The 22,809-nt window shown below is 39.9% G+C and overlaps 2 protein-coding genes across 4 annotated transcripts; both read left to right on the top strand.

The window, feature by feature from the left end:
• Positions 1-269: 269 nt before the first annotated feature.
• Positions 270-3,856, top strand: gdf3 (growth differentiation factor 3). The gene is made up of 2 exons (XM_039738892.1): positions 270-613; positions 2,783-3,856. The coding sequence occupies exons 1-2, from the start codon at positions 337-339 to the stop codon at positions 3,613-3,615; spliced, it is 1,110 nt and encodes a 369-aa protein (XP_039594826.1). The 5' UTR covers positions 270-336; the 3' UTR covers positions 3,616-3,856.
• Positions 3,857-7,591: 3,735 nt separating this feature from the next.
• Positions 7,592-22,631, top strand: bmp2a (bone morphogenetic protein 2a). 3 transcript variants are annotated; one of them, XM_039738213.1, is made up of 3 exons: positions 7,592-7,877; positions 14,175-14,539; positions 21,700-22,631. In XM_039738213.1, exons 2-3 carry the CDS (start codon positions 14,182-14,184, stop codon positions 22,545-22,547), a joined length of 1,206 nt encoding a protein of 401 aa, XP_039594147.1. In that variant the 5' UTR covers positions 7,592-7,877; positions 14,175-14,181; the 3' UTR covers positions 22,548-22,631. The 3 variants fall into 3 exon arrangements, with proteins under 3 accessions (XP_039594147.1, XP_039594146.1, XP_039594145.1); XM_039738212.1 differs by lacking the exon at positions 7,592-7,877 and adding an exon at positions 12,548-13,459; XM_039738211.1 differs by lacking the exon at positions 7,592-7,877 and having other exon boundaries at positions 12,548-14,539.
• Positions 22,632-22,809: the final 178 nt, after the last annotated feature.

The following is a 22,809-nucleotide window of genomic DNA, read 5'->3' on the forward strand; positions in this document are numbered from 1 at the left end:
TTCCTGCCTTTAAATAAACGGACTATTGAGAAACAAATGCCGAAGGCTTAACACAAAAGAGTTAATTGGGGACACCGCCGCGAAACTGTTTTCACGAGCGTTTGCGAGAAACGTCGGGGGTCATTTTCTTCCCTCTGACAATAGGGGATTTCTGATTGGTAATTGAATGAGAACAAGAGACTCGATCTTTAATCTTTCAATTACCACCTCTTAATCAATCGCCCCCGGAGCGCCGGAGTGCTCTTTCGCAGTCTTTAACACAGGTAAGCGATCCCCACCACCTGCTTTTATTACAAGACGTCTGCCGGCCGTGCAGCTCGGACGACCACTCACGAGATGATGGGCGCTGACGTGAAATCGACGCTTTTGACACTCGCCTTGTGCTTTTCTTTCACGGCCTGTTTCGGAGATGATTTGACAACACAGGAGAGGCTTTTTTTAAGTTCCATGGGACTGTCTAGCAGACCCAAGCCGTCAACGCGAATCCCGGTGCCATCCATGCTCTGGAAGATCTTTGAAACGAAAGCCATGCCTGATGCTTCTGGAAGTGACGGCTGTAGGGTGGCCGAGTTTAACGTGCGGGGGAACATCGTCCGGTATATTCAAGATCAAGGTATTCCGTTTTGTTAAAAAAAAAAAATGGAGGCCGATAGCTGTGCTAGTCGGTCCTCTTCGCGATGTTTGTTGCGTTTCCTTCCTATAAGATGAAGACCAGATGTGGACTCGGCTGAAGCTACTGATGAGACTTGCACAATGAATGAATGAATGAATTCAACTTGTGTGATCGGGCTTCAATTAACTGGGCAGTAGATCAATAGCAAATAAAAAAATCCGTATGAAATTCAAATTGCTTACATCAATTTTACATTTAGTTTTAATGTGCATATCACCTCGTGGTCGTCATTTTTATTACTTTTATCCAAGGCAACTTAAACATATGAGAAATTATGATTATTATTCTGATTATTTTTCCCCCAAAATTGGAGCACAAGCAGTGTAGCGGTGACTTGCATGTGGTCACACAATGGTGTCAGCAGTGGGATTTGAACCCACAACCTTGGGGTTTACTCCACACAACCTACAAAGAATTGCAACTGATATAGATGAAATATTTAAAAACTGTGTAAAAGAATTTTTTTTTTTAAATATGCGCTCCTTTTTCCCGTGCAGTTTGTAGGAATGGTCAAAAATTTTAAAGCTAATATTTTCATGCAGAACCGTGAGAAAGAGTTCATCTATCTATTCCACCATAATAAAAGGGCAAGTGTCTGCGCATCTTTGCATTCACTTGGTTGCTACCTCTGTTATTCTAACAGATGGTGCATCACAAACCTTTTGTAGTGATAAAATACATTTGTTATTCCAACAGGTGGCATGTCACAAACCATAGCACTGCTTTTACAAATCCCGCACCAAGTAACATATGGATTGCATTTTCCATTCCAACCGATGGTACATCAAAGACTTTTGCAGTAATGTTTCTGATGCACCATCGGTTGGAATGGAAAATGTGATACTACTTTTTTTATTTATTTATTTTTTTTAACCACCCTTATGATAAAGAGTAAACCAATAGATGTCTTCAGATGAAATGATCAGAAGGATCTGTAGTGTTGGGTGCCATGTCAACTGACCCCCTAATGCAGGGGTGGCAAACTCCAGGCCCTCGAGTGCCGCAGTGGCTGCAGGTTTTCATTCTTACCATCTTCTTAATTCGTGACCAGTTTATGCTGCTGATGACTTCTTTTAATTAACTTGACTCGGGGGCCCCATAGTTGTTTCTTTTTCTTTAATTCGCAGCCAAACAATAATGAGACGCAAAACAAGCCACCACGTGACCAGCTCCCCTGTGCCCATCACACTATCTGAAATTAAAGAGAGGTGATGGTCCCGGTAAGGCTGATCTCTCCGGTCACTAAAACATTGTGACATTGGTGCTCTTAGAAAGAACAGAAAAGCAACGGTTTTGGAAAATGTGTGCTGTGGCAGAATGAGAGCAGCAACGAGCCATGGAATTAAATCATGGGTTTAATTAACAGCGAGAATTGGCTTCTCATTGAGAAAGTGATTGGAGTGAAATTGGTTGGAGTTTGAAGCCCCAGTTTTGCTGGTCATCTGTCGGCTCGTTTCACATCTCACTTCTGCTTGGCTGTCATTTAATGAAGAAAGGAATCAATTCAGAGGGCTGAACTCTAACAGGGCTATTTAAAGTGATGGGGGGAAAAGTGAATTAGCAGTGAAAACTGGTCACTGATTAGGAAAAGGGTTAGAATGAAAACCTGCAGCCACTGCAGCCCACCAGGCCTGGAGTTCATCACCCCTTCCCTAATGGGATACGAAGGGTCAAAGTTACTCCTTTCCAAAAAAAAGTTTAATAAATGAATCCTGGAGATCAGTAATACAGACATGGTGTGTTTTTATGAGATTTTGAGGTTGCCAATCACAAATTTGATACTTGATTTTTTACCGGTGGTCCTAGTCCTCTAAGAGGGAGTCCCACAAGGTTACAAATAACAAATTTCAGACCTAGGCATGTGGAGTATTGTTTTCGGTGATCTCAAGGTCAGTGTTTGCAAATATGATGTTCTTTGTGATCCTTTACCAGTCCTCAATGGACCTCTATCAGAGGGTGAAGAATTTCTATTAATGTTTAAACTTTTAATATTTGAAATGTTTGACACAGCTATTCTTGTTTGTTATGTTTTTCATGTTTTATAAAATAAACCCATAATTAGGGGCGGCTTAAGCTAATTCAGGTTTTTTTTGTTTTTGTCCTCTTCAGGAGCTGCCATCCCAGTATTAAGCAGTCAGTGCTCAACATGTCTGGAGAAACTTCTTTACTTCAATATGTCCGTCTTGGAGGACATTGAAGAGCTCACCATGGCACAGCTGGAGGTGAGCTTCGACCACAACTTTTATGACCTCTTTAGAAATGCCGAGACTTTTAGCTTGTCGCTTTTTAAAAATGTAAAGACGCCTTTGAAGGGAGTACCACACGAGTCTAACCGAAAACTGCTCCTGTCCCAATCTCTGGAGCCCTCTCATAAAATGATCCATTTTAACCTCACAAAACTGGCACAGGTATGGAGGGATCACCAGAAGAACATCGGCCTGGTCCTCGCCCTGCACCCTGCGAAGACGCGATCGGGTGGTTTGCTGGCAATGGACAGTCCCATACACCCTCACCATTTCAGGGCTCGGGCCATCTTCAGCACATCTCTAGTGGTGGTCTCGCTGAACCCCCTTCAGTGTAGGTCGAGGAGGAAGCGAAGTGCTTACTACCTGCCCGTGACACCAAGTAATGTCTGCAAGCCCCGAAGACTGTATGTTGATTTCAAGGATGTTGGGTGGCAAGACTGGATAATTGCCCCCCAGGGATACATGGCCAACTACTGCCAAGGGGAGTGCCCATTTCCATTAAGTGAGAGTCTCAACGGAACCAATCATGCCATCCTTCAGACATTGGTTCACTCCTTCGACCCAAAAGGCACTCCACAACCGTGCTGTGTTCCTATTAAATTATCGCCCATCTCGATGCTTTACTATGACAACAACGATAACGTGGTCCTCCGGCATTACGAAGACATGGTGGTGGACGAGTGTGGCTGCAGATGAAGGAGAAAATGTTTTTTAATGTTCAGGCTGATTGTTTTTAACGTGTGTGTACTGTCAACCAATAAAGCTTTCATCAAGAAGAACACATGGTAGCTTAATTTAAAGATCTAGGAAAATGCTGGGGGGAAGTCAGGGATGTGGGTGGTTGAGTACGGGCTTACGTGGGCACGGTAATGGAAAAATGAGAATGGCTCTAGCCTCTGGTTTCTTTAAAATACGAGGAAAAATGGTTGGTGTTACCCACCGACTTGCAGAAAAGGGGGCACATGTAAGACTACACGACTGCAGTCCACCGCCTGCAACTCGCTAAGGTTAAGTAACAGAAGGCAATGACCAAAAATCGTTGGAAAAGTCACACAATCTGAATGTTAAAAGGTAAGATAATAAAAATGAGGTTAAATGAAGTCCATTTTATCATCATCATTTAATAATGAAAGTGGCTGCAATTATGGCGAGCACAAGGGTTCATCGTGTCCCTAGGCAGTGTTGGTTGCCCAAAAAGAGCCAGGTGAAAGGCAGCCCCCCTTCCTTTTAAATCTGTGATGGAGGAGATGCGTTCCGCTTGCAGATCGGTGCCTTCATGATCGCAAATGAAGTCGAGAAGTGGGAGGTTCGGCTCACGTCTCAGGAACCAGTGGTGGAAGAACTCTAGGAGCCCCTCGCGACCTGGCATCCCTGGGCAAGTGCCTACTCTACCTGTGCCTAGAGCTGGCCCCACCTGGAACAAAAACATGCAGTCACTGTGGCCCTGTAGGATTTGAGTTTGACACCCCCCACCGGCTGTAGGGGGAACACTTTTTGGTTCCCTAGAAAGAACGATCCATGTGAAGGTTGCAGAAATGCCCTTAATGTATTTAGATCAGTAACAAGCTACAGAAATGGCAGATTTTTAAAATACAATTGGGGTCCTCACTTCAGATTTTCATGACTGGCCCGCACAAGTTGAACTATCGGGGATGTTCAATGTATATATTTAATTCAAGATAAATAAGGAAGGCACTATATAATTGATAGATAAAACTCTATTTGTCTCCATGGAAATATTGGGCTTTTCACAAAAGCTCTTTAACTAAATAAATGCATAAACAGTTTGATAGATAAATAAATACACACACATATCATGGTCTGAAAACAGACATTAATGAATAAAAAAGAGAGAGATTTAAAAAAGGAAAACTTCTGACTTGGCAGTCCCAAGTGAGGTGCTATGCAGGTGTACTGCAGTTTGTTATAAAGGAGCCCCCCATTGTGTTTCGGGACACTCTTCTGTCAACTCATTGGTTGAAAGTCCTCAGTGTTGGTGTGCCAACGAGAGCGGACATGCAGCTGTTTTCATAATGGCACTCGGGTTTGTCTTCTTTCTCTGCTTCACTAAGACCTCCAGCAGGTCCAGTCGGCATCCCATAACCGAGTTTGCCCTTTTAATTAGCTTGTGGATTCGGTGGGCCGCTCTTGAAGTGAAGTTACCAGCCCAGCACACCACAGTATAGAAAACTGCACTGCCCATCACAGAGTTGCAGAAGATTATTTATAAGAAATCACTTTTTAAGATTTTAAATAAGAAATTAAAAAAATACCAAAGAAAAGTGAACAAGTCCATGCTCAAGCAATAATTTATGCTATGTGCATCTATTAGATTTTCATTTCAATGTAGCAAAATAAGATTCAATTGGATTGCCATACAATTTTTAAAAAAGTTTAATAAATGTAATTTAAGATTAATTAAAGGGATACAGTTACTTAGATTCCATTCTAAGACATTCATGTAATTTCCCTTAGCTATGTTTTCCAAACACAATCACTCTTAGAAATGCTACTTCTTTACTGGTTTGCATGGTTCCTCATGGAGCCAATTCTTGACAGAGCACCATTGCATTCTGGGAAGCATTCTTTGTTACTTTGAAAAACTTCCTGAAATGTTGAAATACAAATCGGGAATGGTCTCCCTTCGACTTTCTCATATACTCAGATATGGAGATGGATATTTGAAGAGTAGACCGCAAGACAAGGATTATGTTTTTATATTATGTACATTAAAGAAGCATCAACAACAAATCAAATTAATAATTTACTGAAAAATTATTATAAAAGTAAAGTTGAATAAATCAGACTCTCCAGCTGCATGAATAAAAGGTAAGGTACCACTTCAGTTTAGCAGAAATAGCCCAAAGGTTGATAGAAATCCTCTAACACTACACAGTAAATCTATCAGAAAGTCGGTAAGTGGGTCAGTAAATCCGATGTCAAATTACACGACCTCTACTCGTGGAGTATGTCAGATATGCCGACCACTGTCACCTTACCATGTCACTTTCAACAAATGAACGTCACTTGCAGTGTCACATTTACTGATTGTATGTCGACCAGAACGGTCAAGCTGGCCCCTTCAAAATCTTGAAATAGTATTTTTAGAGGATTTCGATATTTTCCGTTTGTATGTGAGAAAGTCAGGGAGGTCTAAAATGTCGAGATTCAGCAAAATCTCGACGTCGAATCTTTGGACAATTACGATTCTTTCCCTATACCTCATATACGAGAAAGTCAGTCATTGTCCAACCCGCTATATCCTAACACAGGGTCAATGGGGTCTACTGGAGCCAATACAGGGTGCCAGCCCACCACAGGGCACACACACACCCACACACCAGGGCAGCGTTTCTCAACCTTTAAGTATTTGCGACCCAAATTTTCATAACCAGTTTTAATTGCACCCTGTTAACGTTTTTTTGAAAGGAGCCCACTAATACCAATTTGTTCTTTTTTAATTAATGATATATCATAGATGCATATTTTATTATACCTACTTAACTTTTATCGACATTTATCTAACTCTATATTTATTGTTCTAGTATCAGAATGTAGTTTACGTTTATTTGCTTTGGTTTCAATAGATGGATTTTTCATATTTTTGTTTTCTTTTTTTCACATCTTCGCGCTCCCCTAAGGGGGCCTGCCCCACAGTTTGGGAACCACTGCACTAGGGACAATTTAGGATCGCCATTGCACCTAACCTGCATGTCTTTGGACTGTCGGAGGAAACCCACACAGACACAGAGAGAACATGCAAACTCCATGCAGGGAGGACCTGGGAAGTGAACCCAGATCTCCTAACTGCGAAGCAGCAGCGCTACCACTGTGCCACTATGCTCCCCGTATACGAGAAAGTAAAAAATTAAATTTTTAATTGTGTGTTAGGCTACCCAGCAGGATAATGGGATTTAACCGGTGTTACTGTGTGCACTGAGAGTCCTTATAAAAATGGGAACCCATTGGTATTTCACATCTATTCATAGTTAATTACTGTATGGAGCCACTCTTACTGACACTTTCACGTGGATGAGTCTTCTAGGGGAAAAAAACTGTTTCCCCATTGGCATCGCTCTGAAGAAGCACGGTGGCGTTTTGATTTTTAAAAGTGTCCTCGTGTGGAACCACCATCCGTGACTGAATTAAATGTATTTAACAAATCGGTTTTGTTTGTATCCCGGTGACCCTACTATAAATCAAAGATGCTTTGTTTTTCCAAAAATCAGGACATTTTTCTCAAAACCCAGACTCTTAATTCCATGCGTACAGAGACCCATCCCAGAATAAAAATGTTCCTTTCTCAAGCAATGGCTCTACGAGGAAGCACACAATCCAGTGCAGTGGTGACTTAAAGTAAAAAAAAATTAAGCAACGACTACAAAATGTCGACTTGTGTCGCGATAATTTTTTTTAATGACACCCATGCCCCCAATACATACACTTCTAGCGTTGATTATAGCAAATCACACAATAAAGCGCTCCGGAGCCGACGAAAGGCGCTGGCTGCTCCAGTATCAGGTGGATTTTTTTGGGAGGTGGGGTGGGGGCTTTCTGTTAAAAAAAGAAGAAAAACAGACAAACAAACAAGCAAAAAGAAACTGTTAGCACCCTGCGGGGGAGCTTACGTGGAGTTTCCAAAACAAAAACGCCTCACAAGAGAGGCGCAGACTGGGTGGCATTGCTAGGCACACTCTTCGTGAATCTGGGAGATGTAAACGCGCTGCACGAGAGTTACGGATGAGCTTTAAACGTGTGAGTGTGAACAGAGCGGCTAGATCGCAATTCCCTGGAGAGGCAAGCCGAGTCTCTCTCTTTGATGGAAAGATACAGGAAAATCGAGAAAACTAAACGTCAACGACAAAAAAAATCTTCTTTTCTTTTTCTTGAATATCTCCGATTCCGGACGGTGAGAATGCTTCACTTGGACCAGCCCGCTGATCCTTTCCTAAAATCAGGTACATTTTAAAAAATAATACCTGTCGTCATTTTATTAACGCGAGTGCCACGTTTTTCTTTTCTTTTTTTTTTTTTCTCACTAATTATAGCATTGACGAACGGGACGTTTGTGATCCCCCGAAACATCCAGCCGGACGAGATGAAATCGGGCGGCTTTTGCGCACACAGCTTCATGTCTTCTAACGACCGTTTGCACTGTAGACAACCCGCAATTCTACATTTCCATTCTTTTTTTTTTTAATGCACCTTTAATCTTTTCTAACGCGCTTTACTGGACGTCATCACCTGTTTTAGAAAAGAAAGTGAGAAAACCCTCGACAAATAAAAGATTGTCAGTAGCTATGAGGCGGCTAATCCGATTTGTGTTAGCAGTGTCGAATTATTTTTACTCTTCTCTCTGAGTCAATTGCACAATGGATCATTGTTTGTTTAATGCACATGTGATCTGATTTTCTTAATCTCTCCACATGTAGGCGCACTGCGTCTAATTTTGTCACATTTCCATTCAGAGGGTTTAAAGAGAAAATCGCGTTTCTTTTTTTCTTATGTATGAATTGCTTTGTGATGGTGGATTTTGCAGCATTTTTAATTGTTAGCGGTGAGAAGAAAACAAAACAAAACAAAAAAAAAAACGAACCGGTAGACAAAACGCCGCGTTTAACGGTAAAAACACGCGTTTTGGTGAAAGGCTACGCTTTTTATGTCGTTAGACGCTCAGCCAAGTGTCGACCACCGAAACAGACGACAGCGAATGAACTCGAAAACAATTGTGGTGGGTTTCGTATAAAGGTGTTGTCTTCCTTTTAGCGTTTCATTTTATAACGTGCTGTTATACTTTTCAAATCGGGACGCTTTAAAGTTTCAAAATGTGAAACAAAAGTGAGGGGGGTCGCTTCGTTTTCGAGATTTTATAGCGCGCTGGCAAAGTGACTTCAATCCAAACTTTGATACCCAAATGAAACACACAAATGCCGACGCGAAACGTGCCCGCTTCAGTTCTCTTTGTGCGGGAAAGCCCTTCCTGTGACGTTCAGGTTTATTCTCCTTCCAAATCAATCAGTTCGAGTTACACTTAATGATAACGTAATGTGGAGATTGAATCAGCCTTTTGTTTCGGGGTAACTAAAAAAAAAACACGATAATAGAAGTAAAACCTTTCAGAGGGAATCTTACACAAACAACACGTAAGCGCTCAAAAGTGGTTCTTCAGGGCAGTGCCATTGGGGCACCAAAAAAAAAAAAAAAAGAGAGAACCATCCACATGAGGGTCCTTTATTTAGACTGGCTCCATAAATAACCTTTGATCCATCCATTCATTATCCCTGAGAAGGGTTGTAGGGAAGCTGGAACTCATCCTAATAAGCAGAGGCTGCACGGCAGGCATGTTCTCCCTGTGTTGGTGTGCGGTTCCGATTCTCTCTCTTCTATACAGTCCAAAGATGGGCGGACTGGCAAAGCAAAATTGGCCCAGATACGTGAATGTGCCAACGTGACCAGGCATAGATACTACATCTGTGAAACACCAGTGGGTCCCCGATTGCAAAAGGGGGCTCTTCCTACATACAGCAACACAGGCTAACTTCAGGTCTTCTTGGTTTTTTTAGCACCTGCTGGGCCGCCAAACTACATGTTCAAGATTGTTTTAGCTTTCCAAACTTAGAAATGTTTTCCGAGTCCAAAGGTCCCATTCCAAATGCAATTCTGTTTTTTTTATCAGGCAGTTGTTGTACCACACAACCCAGTAAAGTGCCATTCTAGAGCCTTTAGTTTTACTCGGGTTCTGCCTGCATGGAGTTCACATGTCAACCCTGTGTCCTCCTGGTGTCCCACACTTTAAAGGCTTGCAGCTTTGGTAAACTGGCCCCAGTCTGTGAGGCAGTATATTCACCCCTTGATGGGCCAGCGCCCTGTCCAGGGGTTGTTCCTGCCTTGCGGCCAGTGATTGATGGGGTTGACTCCAGCTTCTCTGGAACCCATTTGGAAAAGGAATGGATGGACAAATCGTTTGAAGAGTGTGCTTCATTATGTATTTAACTGTCATTCCATTAATGTGGGGTCAGTAAGTGCTAGTTGAAGTATGTATATATATATATATATATATATATATATATATATATATATATATATATATATATATATATATAGACCTTCTCAAAATGTGCCATGATGAGGATAAATAAAAAATTGGATCATTTAATAAACGGGACCCCAGTAGGTCTATAAGCATGTAAGGTGCCCTATATGTCACACTATAAGTCTATCAGTCACACTATAAGCCACACAACCAAACTTTTGTACTTCCAAGCAGAAAAAAAAAAACATTCCAACTCTACCACTCAAGGCCCTGGCACACCACTAGCCTCACACTTCAGGACACGTAACCCACCTAAAGCTTAATCATGTTTGGGTCTGACCAGTGCTTGGGTTGCTGCATCAATCACTGTTGGTGAGGCCCATGAGGGGGCCGCGTACACCTTGTACTAAGTGTGAGGAATACCCTATGCCCAGGTCCCAGTGGCGGAGACACGGTGCTGCAAAATGGTGCTGTCCTCGGGAAGAAACATAAAGCCGAGGTCCTCATAAAAGATCCCTGGGTATCTTCCGATTGGGTGTCCCCTGATGCTCTGACTAAACTGCCCGCCATGACCTTGTCCATCCGCGCCCCCTGATCACCCCCTGTCTCTGATTGTCTAGCTATCTCTTGCTCTCTCACCCCGTGTTACCACCTAATAGCTAAAGTGTGGTGAGCACATACTGGTGCAAAAATGGCTCCCCAGAGAGCCATCCACATGAAGGTCCCTAAAAGATCCTTTTTTATTTAGATCAGTGACCGGCCCCAGAATCAGTCATTGATCCATCCACCCAGATTTTTAACTTCATATTTTATTTTGATGTTATCTTTCCATATCCACGTTAGAGTGCCTAGGCACTCAAGTGGCTTCGGATTCTGATTCTGAACGGTTCTTCATTTACATCTGTAACAGGCTCTGTAAATAACCATGAATAGGATGGAGCAGATTTAGTAAGGACTAAGGGGGTCCTGTTTTTAAAGGGGCTCTTCCTGCATCCAATAGCACAGGCTAACTGGAGGTCTTCATTAGAATAGAGCCAAGGCCAGAATAAGACCCCCACAGGCCCTAGAGTGTGAAAACGCATTACTACCTCACCCCCCATGATGTCCCCTTATTTCGATGTCCTCTTGGAATTTTGAGTAGCAATACTTTATATTGATGAGCTGGGGTTTGTTATTTACATATTATATCGATAGGGGGAGCTGGGGTCTCCCTTGAAGTTTCGACTGCAATGGTATTCATATTTTATTATATTGATGGGATGAGTTGGGGTCCCCCTTGGAATGATTGGTGTATTATACCCATATGGGGAGGTTTGAGCACAATGATATTTGTGGGGGAGTGGGGGGTGGTGGTCCTTCTTCAAGTTCTGAGTGAGATGTTATTTATGTATTATATCAATAGGGGGAGCTAGGGTCCCCCTTAGAGTTTAGAGTGTTAGTCATATATTATATTGATTATAGGAGGTCCCCCTTCAAGTTTCAAGCTGGATGATATCCGTGGGGAAGGGGGGGGGTCACTCTTCAAAGTCTTAGCTCCATGTTATTCGTATAGTGGGGTCAGGGTCCTTCTTGGTTTTCAAGTGCACTGTTATTCATTGATGGAGGGTTCCCCCTCAGAGTTTCAAGAGTGATGACATTTGTAGGGGGTCCCTTTGGAGTTTCACACATGCAATGTTATTCGTATATTGTGTGGATGCGGGGATGGGGTCCCCCTTGGAGTTTTGACTGCCACATTATCAGTATATTAGGTGGAGGTTTGAGCATGATGATATTATGGGGGTTCTCTTTAAGTTTTAAGTGCATTGTTTTTCGTATTTTATATTGATGAGTGGGAGGCGCTACTGAAACATAAAAATAGTGACTTTTTTTTTCAAAAGCAGAGGCTCATTGACCACCAGGACCCCAGGGCACTCACACGAGTCACCCTGATGGTAGATCCGCCCATAAGCTGAACCATACCCGGTTTGTACCAAAGAAGAGCAGCAGTGATCTGTTTTTATGGGCTGGGGGGTCAAAATCCACGGAAGGCTTTCAATACAATATAGAGACCGTGTGTTTTTTAATCACGACAGAGTGTTTACGAATTGAATTCCAGGCAGTGTGGCAAACCCCGAGGTTGTAGGTTCAAATCGCACTACTGGCGCTGTGTGACCATGAGCGCTCCCCTTCACCTGCTTATGCTTCTTCTGAAAGAACAAAAAGAAATATCATTAATTATATGGTAGATGCTGTAAGTCGTCTGGGATAAAGGCATCATAATAATAATTCATACCTGTAGCGCCCGACGCTGTCCGGATAGCCTCTGTCGTAATGAAAAAAATGCTCAAAAAGTAAATATATACAACGTAAAGAAAATCCATACAAGTTACCAATCACCTGATGTGAAACAGTAGAGAACAGTTGATTTTATATACTGTACGTCGATGTATGTTACCGCACCTACAAGTGCCACAGGCGCTTTATGTGTGTGTGTGAGGAAGGAAGAGAGGGAGGGAGGGAGCGAGCGAGCGATCGAGAGAGAGAGAGAGAGAGAAGTTTGTGAAGTTTGTAAGTAGCAGGAGGCGCCCTTGGCTCGGGCCGCTTGATTGACAGCCTGCGGTGGTGACATCACAGCAACAAAAGAACGCATCAAAAAACTCACTTAATTCAGTATAGTGAGCCCTTGCACGCTAAGAGAGAGACACTTGAAAAAGTGCGATCGCTGGATTTTGGAAACGAGCAGCTTCACTCCGCAGACGTTTCTTCTTGTAGTTCAGCGGAACCCAGAAGACATCAAAAGAAACAAAAAAGAAAAAGAAAAAATACAAGCGTCGCCTTTTGCTTCTAACTCTTGTAGGATTGTTTCTTTTCGATCCTCTCTCTGGAGGAAAGAAAACTCGAGTTTGATATTTTTATCCCAGAAAAAACGTTTTGGCTCGGTTTATTTCTCTCCTACCGACTTCACAGCTGCTGAAAATATGTGTAAGAAGAGGCGGGCTGTGCTGTGGAGGCTTTCTATTTTATGCAGAATAGCTGTGTGGAGTAACACCAAGTAATGTGGAAAAAATCGGACTACAAAGCAGGAAAACCAGAGGTTGGACGAAACGCTTCCTTGTAGGTAACTGCAGATTTTGAAAAGAAAAAAAAAAAAGCGAGACACTCACGGGCTTGTAAATGGAAATGAGTTAACGCTGCAATTCAGATCTCGCCTCCCAACGAAACGCGACTTTTTTTTTTTTTTTTTTGCTTGATTAAAAACAATATTTTTTTAAAATTTGTATATACCTGGACTAATTAACATGATATCACCTTGCTGTGTATGTGACTAAAAAAAAAAAAGGAGGTTAACACGCTTAATCGGATTGAGGACGACGGATGCGACCTAAAAAACTTCTCTGTACAAGGGAGCGCGTCTTTTGGATATATAAAAAATGTCTCTTTACTGCGTCTCCTCTTTTTTCCCATGAAGAGATCGTTTCAATGGACGTGTCAGAGAGTGCTTCTTAGTCGATCGACTGCTCTGTAAAGGTAGCCGACCTCTTTGAGCTTTTGGCCACTGTAGATGTAACACCTGTATGCCTGTCTGCCTGCGACTCTATGATCTAATCCAATAGCAGACACAACAACACCTTTCTTGTAAATAAGCTTCAACTACACACGTGCAATACGCTCATTTACTTGCTTTACCATGTTTGTGTAGTCCTGGCACCCATTTATCTTTTTTTTTTTTTTTACTCTCTGTACAGACAGCTACAAAGACAAATATTACCTTTTATTTCTTTCATTTTTTTGTTTCATTTTGTTCTGGTACACGTACGCCTTTATCTGTGGTTTCCCTTCTTTCTCCCCACTTCTTTTTATCTTTTTTCCTTTTATTTTAATCCACTTCTGTCATTTTTTTATGACGCCTCTATTTAACCCATATCCCCTTTAATTCTTATCTGTTTTCTCCCGTTTCATTTGTAGCCAACTGGAACTTTTTTTTTTTCTTTAATACATCTTGTTTCCTACATCAAAGAACATTTCTGCCTTTTTGAGTTTATCCTACTGGTGCTTTGAATCCACCTGAAACAAATTTAGACTTGTTTCCTGTTTTTATGATCATATCTGGAACTGTAAGGTATTTTGTCGAGGCTCTCTTTTTTTTTTTTCCTTTTTTTCATCCATTCATTTTGTGAATATACCTGACGCAAACGGCGGAGTTTCTATAAAGTTCTGACGCTATGTTCTCTCTCCGGTACAGATTGATCATGGTCGCCGGGGTCCGCGCTCTCATGGTGCTTCTGCTCTGCCAGGTGCTGCTCGGAGGCTCCGTCGGACTCATTCCGGAGGTCGGGCGAAGGAAGTTCAGCGAATCTGGGCGACAAAGTCCGCAACATTCCGATGATATTTTAAATGAGTTTGAACTTCGATTACTCAATATGTTTGGCCTCAAGCGGAGACCCCATCCCAGCAAGAACGCCGTGGTACCGCAATACATGTTGGACCTGTATCGCGTGCACGCGGGTCAAGGAGACGAGAGCGCGGACAGAGCCGGGCCGCTGCCAGGACACGGCTCGGACAAAGCAGCGAGCCGTGCCAACACCATCCGGAGCTTCCACCACGAAGGTAAGGGAGGTACCCCCCCCAACCCCCCCGTTAAAGATATTGATAAAAGAGCTGCAGCGCTTCGTGGAGTGCATGTTTGCCTTGGACTTGTTGCGTTGGCGTGTAGCCAAAATAGCCCGCATTTCCATAGGCACGTATGACAAGGCTGTCTCCGCGGACGGTCACGCACAATATCTATCTATCTATCTATCTATCTATCTATCTATCTATCTATCTATCTATCTATCGCTTCTTTTGCATCTACCCATTTATCTCTATGTCTACGTTTCATCTCTCTGTATATTATTCTCTACCCTAAAGATAATGTGAAGCGCCTAGGTGGCATACTGCAGCAGGGTGAATGATTTACATTAAATATGCTGCTAAAGGGGATGTGGCATTCAATTAGTTAGTCACATTTATATAATGCTTTTAAAGACGTGCTTTACATAGACAGTAGGGGAAGAATTTCAAATTCATCTTGTCCATGTTTTCCTTGCTCTATCTATCTATCTATCTATCTATCTATCTATCTATCTATCTATCTATCTATCTATCTATCTATCTATCTATCTATCTATCTAATCCTTCCCTATTACACTATCTATCTATCTATCTATCTATCTATCTATCTATCTATCTATCTATCTATCTATCTATCTATCTATCTATCTATCTATCTATCTATCTATCTGGCTCTGTATTGGCACTTTACTGGGTTTGATGGTTCCATGTAGACCCCGTGCCTAACCTGAGGTGCAGTTTACAGTCATTACTAGTGAACAGCCTGCTCCCCTAGTGTTAAACTTTTGCTGTTTTTACCTCATGAAGGAGCTATTCGTAGTGTATGGTTACAGCACATTAGGTGTTACATGTTCTATTTATTTATTTATTTATTTTTGAAAGTCTTCTCGCAGGTCATTCACGTACTGGCTTATGCACTCTTAAAAATAAAGGTTCTAATATGGCCTTTTACTAGGTTGTGAGGGTAGAACCAATGCTTGACAAAGAGCCATTTCATTCTGGGGAGAGTTCTTTGCCTATGGAATGGGATCTTTGGACTTTAAAAAGATTTCTAATATGAGGACAAAACAGAAGTCTTGAAAGTGTAGAAGGGTCAAAAAAAAACTGAACTGAACCCGAGTTGTGATCCTTTTTAAAATAACGGACCCACTGCTATTTCAGAAATCTGTTATTATCTATTCATGGAGCCTGTAAAGGTTTTGGAACATTCATGTGATGGTCACACTATGACATTGTAAGAAGAACTTCTTTGGCACCTTTATTTTGAAGAATCTATCTATCTATCTATCTATCTATCTATCTATCTATCTATCTATCTATCTATCTATCTATCTATCTATCTATCTATCTTTGTAACACAGTCTCAGTTACACTCATTTCTTATACATGAAAGTGTCAAGAGAGGTTCTTCACCTCAGTGCCTCAGGGGAACCATTTTGGCTCCCTAGAGAACGATCCACCTGAACATTCCAGAAAGGTGTTATTTATTTAGATTAGTAACAGGCTCCATAAATAGATAATGCAATTTTTTTAAAACGGCATTGGATTCTGGAAGGAGTTTCGCTGCATATGCTAATTCAGGTTTTCTTGATCTGTCAGTATTCTGCCCACTTATACATTCAAGCAATATTAAGAGCCTTTTCAAAGCCCAAAGAACCAATTTGATATGGAAAGAGAGTCGTGTCCAGGATGAAATGTTTCTTTGTCAAGGGGTGGTTCTGCCACACAAGCCCAGTAAAGTGACATTTTAGAACCTTTCCTTTTTTTTTTAGTGTGTATAAGCCTGTATGTGAATGACCAGGGGAAGCTTTTCTAAAAAAAAAAAAAAAATTTAAATAAAACAAGTAACACCTAACATGCTGTGTAACCTTATGCTATGAATGGCTTCTTCATGAGGAACCTAATGTAAAAAAAAAAAAGGCAAACTTTAACTCCAGGGGAGCCGACTGTTCAGTAGAAGTGACTGTAAACTGCACCTCAGTGGTGCCGGAGGTTATTAATATACTCCTAAATCCCTCCCGGCTACTAAACTACGTAAGATAGCAGTTGCACAATCGCAAACTTTTGGTTTCGTTGTTGTTTTTGTTTTTGGAGGAAATTCCTGTACTGCATAAGCTCCCTTCATGAGAGCTGCATGTACATCTTGTCGGTTTGCACATTACAAGCACAGGCATTCACATATGGATATCCGTATGAGGCATCAGCCTACTGTATAAAAGTATCACTTAGGCAATTGAATGTGCTCATTTTTACAGCAGTGTCTTTTGCTGTTAGCGATGACTGAATGATACCTCCAATTAAAAACAAAAAAAATGTATTTTTGGGTGTAAGTCGGCCTCCACCCCTGGAATGATGTATGAGACGTTCTCTAATGTTTCTTTGGCAAAAGGGATAAGAAAACAATTAAAGTTTTGACTCTAGCAGGTGATTTTCACCAGCAAATGGAAAAAAATGAAATACACCTAACCCTAGCCAAGCCCTAGAGGCTAGTATATATTTAATGAAAAACCCAAGCTGGGCAGCATTTTTATTTTATTTTTTATAAAAATACATAGCTGATCAAAATGTCCCCTATATATATATATATATATATATATATATATATATATATATATATATACATATATGTGTGTGTATGTATGTATGTGTGTGTAAGTATATATGTGTATGTGTTTATTTATATAAATATATGTGTGTATATGTAAGTATATATATATATATATGTGACATATGTCAGATTTATATACTATATATATATATATATATATATATATATATATATATATATATATATATATATATATATATATATATATATATATATATATATATATATATATATATATATATATGCATGACATATTTGGGATTTATATACTATATATATGTATGTAAGTATATATATATAGCATATATAAAAATATGTAACAGATGTGAGATTTTATATATATATATATCCATCCATCAATTTTCCAACCCTCTGAATCCAAACACAGGGTCACGGGGGTCTGCCGGAGCCAATCCCAGCCAACACAGAGCACAAGGCAGGAAACAAGCCCTGGGCAGGGTGCCAGCCCACCGCAGTATATACATTCATATATATAAATATATATACTTTGCCACAAAATAGAGATCAGGGTGTCCCTCAGATCTGAAGATATCTTTTGATGAGACGTTCAGAGTGACTTTGCATGATCTTAGTTGTCCCAGTCCAGTTTTGCCATCGAGGACACGTTACACGTGGATTACAGTTCAATTCTGTCTTTGAAGCCAAGCCTTTGGTGGTTCACATGGTAGCTTTGGAGACCCCCTCCCGGTACATGTATGTAAAATATGATGTAGGTGCTTCTGTGTGCTGTTAATGCAAGCCATTTATTGCATCGTCACGTTTTAGCCCAGAATTTCCGTGAGTGTCGACGCCTAACGTCCGAGGTATCTGCCTTAAATCTTAATCATTAGGTGATATGCTGCCACCTATTATGAAATATCTTCATTCTCAAATGCCGTTTATCATTTTTATGAAAATAACAGATGTGCTTCATGGTAATGATCTATACAGTCTAGTTGCTGTGTTAATGGTCTTAAAAGGACATGTATTTGGCAGGGAATAAATAACCTGCTGTGGCAGCTTGCCATTTCTGAAGCCAGGCTCTGCTCTGTAGTTTTACTTCTGAAGAGATGGTGTAACCCTTGAAATATCTTGTGCAAAAAAAAAAAAAAAAACAGATCTCAATTAAATCGTGTCAACTGCCATTACAAGTTATTTTGTGTGCGTGTTTGTGCTGTTGTCGGGATCGGTTAAATTTATTACTTTCTTGGTGTGTTGCACGTACAGGATTAGACATGCCTTTGAACGCGCGTGCTAGCAAATGATAGTCTGACTTGCATATCTTCGGAGACTGTGTTATACATTAACTGCTTCTTCATACTGTAAGCCCTGTCAGAGCCTCTGACTACCGCTTGCCCCCAATGTGTTTGAACCGAATTGCCGGATGGTTTCTAGACGCATCTTTTATTTTTTTCCAATCTTTAAAATTTCCTATTTTAATTATCATTCCTACGTTCAAACCGAATAGAAGGAATCCTGCCTTGTTCTGGTACGTTTAGCACACAGGAGAAGCATGCAAGCCGATACACCGCAATGTAATTTCACTCAAGGCCTAATAACTGTTTTACTCACCTTAAATATTTCACAACATTAATGTATCTTGAAAATATGTGTGAAGTATCTTTAGCACGTTTCACAAACTATAAAACGCCAGACTTGCTTGTAATGTTCTGCACGTCTGAGCCTTATGATAAATGAATGCCCTTTGGCACAATGCAGTCAAACTAAGGGCCCAGAATTGTTTCTGTGTTTTTATAAATAGTCTCTTTAAATGTTGTTTTGTACCTTAAAATTTGTTAGTGAGTATCATCCACTAAGCTCTGGATGTGGTAGCACTTAGAATGCACGACCCTTATAATAAATGCCACATTGTGTTTGAGCGCAACATGTTCACGTTACGTATTTTATCAACCTAAATTTATCGTAAAAAATGTGTTTTCGATAATTATTACCAAGTTTCACAACCTATCGTATTCTGAACAGAGGTATATTAAATTTAACAAGCTTACGGCCTGAGCCACCTTACATAGGTGATGCTGCCGAGACGTGGTCTCTTTTCCCCCCCAGTGCTCCCATCTATCAGAATGAGTTTGAATCAAGAGCTCATCATTTGTGATATGGCTTCTTTACATATGTTTTCAACCTTAATGTATCTAAAACAGCACGTATTTAAGTATTATTAGCATGTTTCGCAAACTTAAAATTGTAAACATACGTAAAGGAAAATGGCCGACCTTACGCAGTGATGCTGCCTAGATGTCAACTCTCTAACCTTCCCTTCAACTTTTTATTTGTACTGAAAAAAAACAACTTTTCTTAAATTACCTCAAACAACGTGTTGTTAAATATTATTAGCAAGTTTCATGAGCTCTTAAAAATTCAAGATGGAGGTATTGTTAAAAATGGCTACCTTCCGTAGATGATGCTGCTGAAACGTCGACTTTCTAACCTGCTTCTCAAATAGTTTTTTTATATTGTTAAAATAACTTTTCCTATTTTTCCTCCACTATGCGCCCAATCTGCCAGAATGAGTTTGAATCAAGAGCCCAACATTATTACTCATTATTTTAACCTTAATTTATCTAAAATGACGTGTTCTTAAATATTATTAGCAATTTTCGCAAGCTCTTAAAATTCTAAATGAAGGTGTTGTTGAAAATGGCCGACCTTCAGTAGGTGATGCTGCCAAAACGTCGTCTCTGCAACCTTCTCTTCAATTTTTTTATTTCTACTGCAAAAAGAACTTTTCTTAAATTATTTAAAACAATGCATTTTTAAGTATTATTAGCAAGCTTCACGTACTATTAAAATTCTAAACAAAGGTATTATTAAAAATGGCCGATCTTAAGTAGGTGATGCTGCCAAAACATCGTCTCTCTAACCATCTCTCAATTTTTTATTTCTACTGAAAAAATAACTTCTTAAATTATTTAAAACAATGCATTTTTAAGTATTATTAGCAAGCTTCACGTACTATTAAAATTCTAAACGAAGGTATTAATAAAAATGGCCGACCTTATGCAGGTGATGCAGCCAAAACGTCGTCTATGTAACTTTCTCTTCATTTTTTTATTTGTACTGAAAAAGTAACTTTTCTTAAATTATTAAAAACAATACATTTTTAAGTATTATTAGCAAGCTTCACATACTATTACAATTCTAAAAAAAGGTATTATTAAAAATGGCAGACTTTACATAATAATGATAATAATACATTTTATTTATATAGCGCCATTCTCATGCTCAAGACACTTACAGAATATAAGAAAGAACGACAGGGTATACAGTATATAGCATTGTACAAACCAAATAAATAAATAAAGAAGATTACGACAGTGAATCCAGAAAAAAAAAAGAAGAAAAAAGAGCCTAACAGACAACATAATTGATGGTCTGCACACACACATACAGGTGACATGAGCATCTTAACAGAGAGCTAAACTGAGAGCAGGGTAATAAAGTCAGGTAGAGCTAAAAGCCAAACTGAACAGATGAGTTTTGAGTTGTTACATAGATGATACCGATGTAACATATCTCTATGCTTCTCTTCAATTTTTTATTTTTTATAGTTTACTTAAATTATTTAAAACACTGAGTTTTTAAGTATTATTAGCACGTTTCATAAGCTCTTAAAATTCTAAACGAAGGTATTATTAAAAATGGCCGACCTTAAGTAGGTAATGCTGCCAAAACATCGGCTCTCTAACCTTCTCTACAATTTTTTATTTCTACTGACAAAATAACTTTCCCTAAATTATCTAACCAATGTGTTTGTAAGTATTATTAGCAAGCTTCACGTACAATGAGAATTGTAAATGACGGTATTATTAAAAATGGCCGACCTTAAGTAGGTGATGCTGCCAAAATGTCATCTGTGAAACCTTCCCTTCAGATATTTTTTATGTCATAAAGGTATCTTTTCTTATTTTTGTACCAGAATGAGTTAGAATGAAGAGCCCAACATTTGTGAGAAGGTCTCATTACATGTTTTCATTTTATCTAAATCAATGTGTTTTTCAAGTGTTATTAGCAGATATCACAACCTATTAAAATTCCAAGTGGGGGAATTGATAAAAATAGTTCTCCTTAAGTAGGCGATGCAGCCATAACGTCAACTCTCTAACCTTCTACTCAATTATTTTTTGTATCATTAAAATATTAAAACATGTTTTCCCATATCCCAGAATGCACTTTCATCAAGGACTCCCTTGGTTAGATAGTTGCATTGTTTTTTCTAACATTAATTTATCCCAATTTCTTTTAAGTAACCTTAGTTACCTGTTAAAATCCTGAATTGTTAATGAAGTGGCCACCATAAAATCTTGGATCATTTCCGGGGTCATCCTCTCGAGTTCAGGGAGGCCCCTGGCTAATAGCACTCTCTTTTGAACGTGAGAAGAGTTGAGCAACCATCTTGAAAATGGCGTAATAAACAAGAAAATGAAAGTTGGCTGCATCCATGCCTGAGGAGTGTATGTAACAGTTGACTTTTCACTGTTTCTTACTGATAACATAATTGCTGTTTTCTTTTTCTTGTTTGTTCCATCAGAATCCTTAGAGGGGCTCTCAGGCACAAGTGGGAAAACTGTTCAGCAGTTCTACTTCAACCTTACGTCAATCCCCATGGAGGAGCTTATCACTTCTGCCGAACTCCGGATTTTTCGGAATCAAGTCCTGGATGCCATTTCAAATTCTACCAGTGGCTACCATCGTATTAACATTTATGAAGTTATTAAACCATCCTCCTCGTCCTCATCAAAGGAGCCTATAACAAGACTTCTGGATAGCAAGCTTGTACATCAAAGCCAGAGTTCTTGGGAAAGCTTTGATGTTAGCCCTGCCATTATGAGATGGATCACTCATAGACATCCAAACCATGGGTTTGTGGTGGAAATTGTCCACTTAGACAATGAGGGCAGGGACTCCAAAAGACATGTGAGGATCAGCAGGTCTTTACATGAAGATGAAGAAACCTGGCCGCAGATGAGGCCTTTACTTGTAACTTTTAGCCATGATGGCAAGGGACACGTGCTCCATAAAAGGGAGAAGAGGCAAGCGAAGCAAAAACACAAAAAGAGGACCAAATTCAGCTGTCGAAGGCATCAGTTGTATGTGGACTTCAGCGACGTGGGGTGGAATGACTGGATAGTTGCACCTCCAGGATACAATGCCTTCTACTGCCAGGGAGAATGCCCGTTTCCTTTGGCGGACCATCTAAACTCAACAAATCACGCCATCGTGCAGACTTTAGTCAACTCTGTAAATGCAAACATTCCTAAGGCCTGCTGTGTGCCAACAGAACTCAGCGCAATTTCAATGCTATACCTTGATGAATATGAAAAAGTGGTATTAAAGAACTATCAGGACATGGTCGTGGAGGGCTGTGGCTGCCGCTAAGCAGCAGTGGTGTCGACACTTTAATATTTCCCAATGAAGACTTTTTTAATTTATATAAAAATTTAAAAGTAACAACTATTTTGAAAAAAAGTATATATATATATATATATTTATGTCTACTCCAAGTTGGGAAAATAAATATTTTAATCAGAGAGAATTATTCCTTTTTAAATGATTTCTAAATGTATTTTTAGATGTACATTTTTTTTATAAGGGTTAAATTGAAGCACATGAAGTATAATGCTCAGATTATTGTGTATTT

This window comes from Polypterus senegalus, chromosome 16 (genome assembly GCF_016835505.1).
Source record: "Polypterus senegalus isolate Bchr_013 chromosome 16, ASM1683550v1, whole genome shotgun sequence".
In the NCBI taxonomy this organism is placed as follows: domain Eukaryota; kingdom Metazoa; phylum Chordata; class Cladistia; order Polypteriformes; family Polypteridae; genus Polypterus; species Polypterus senegalus.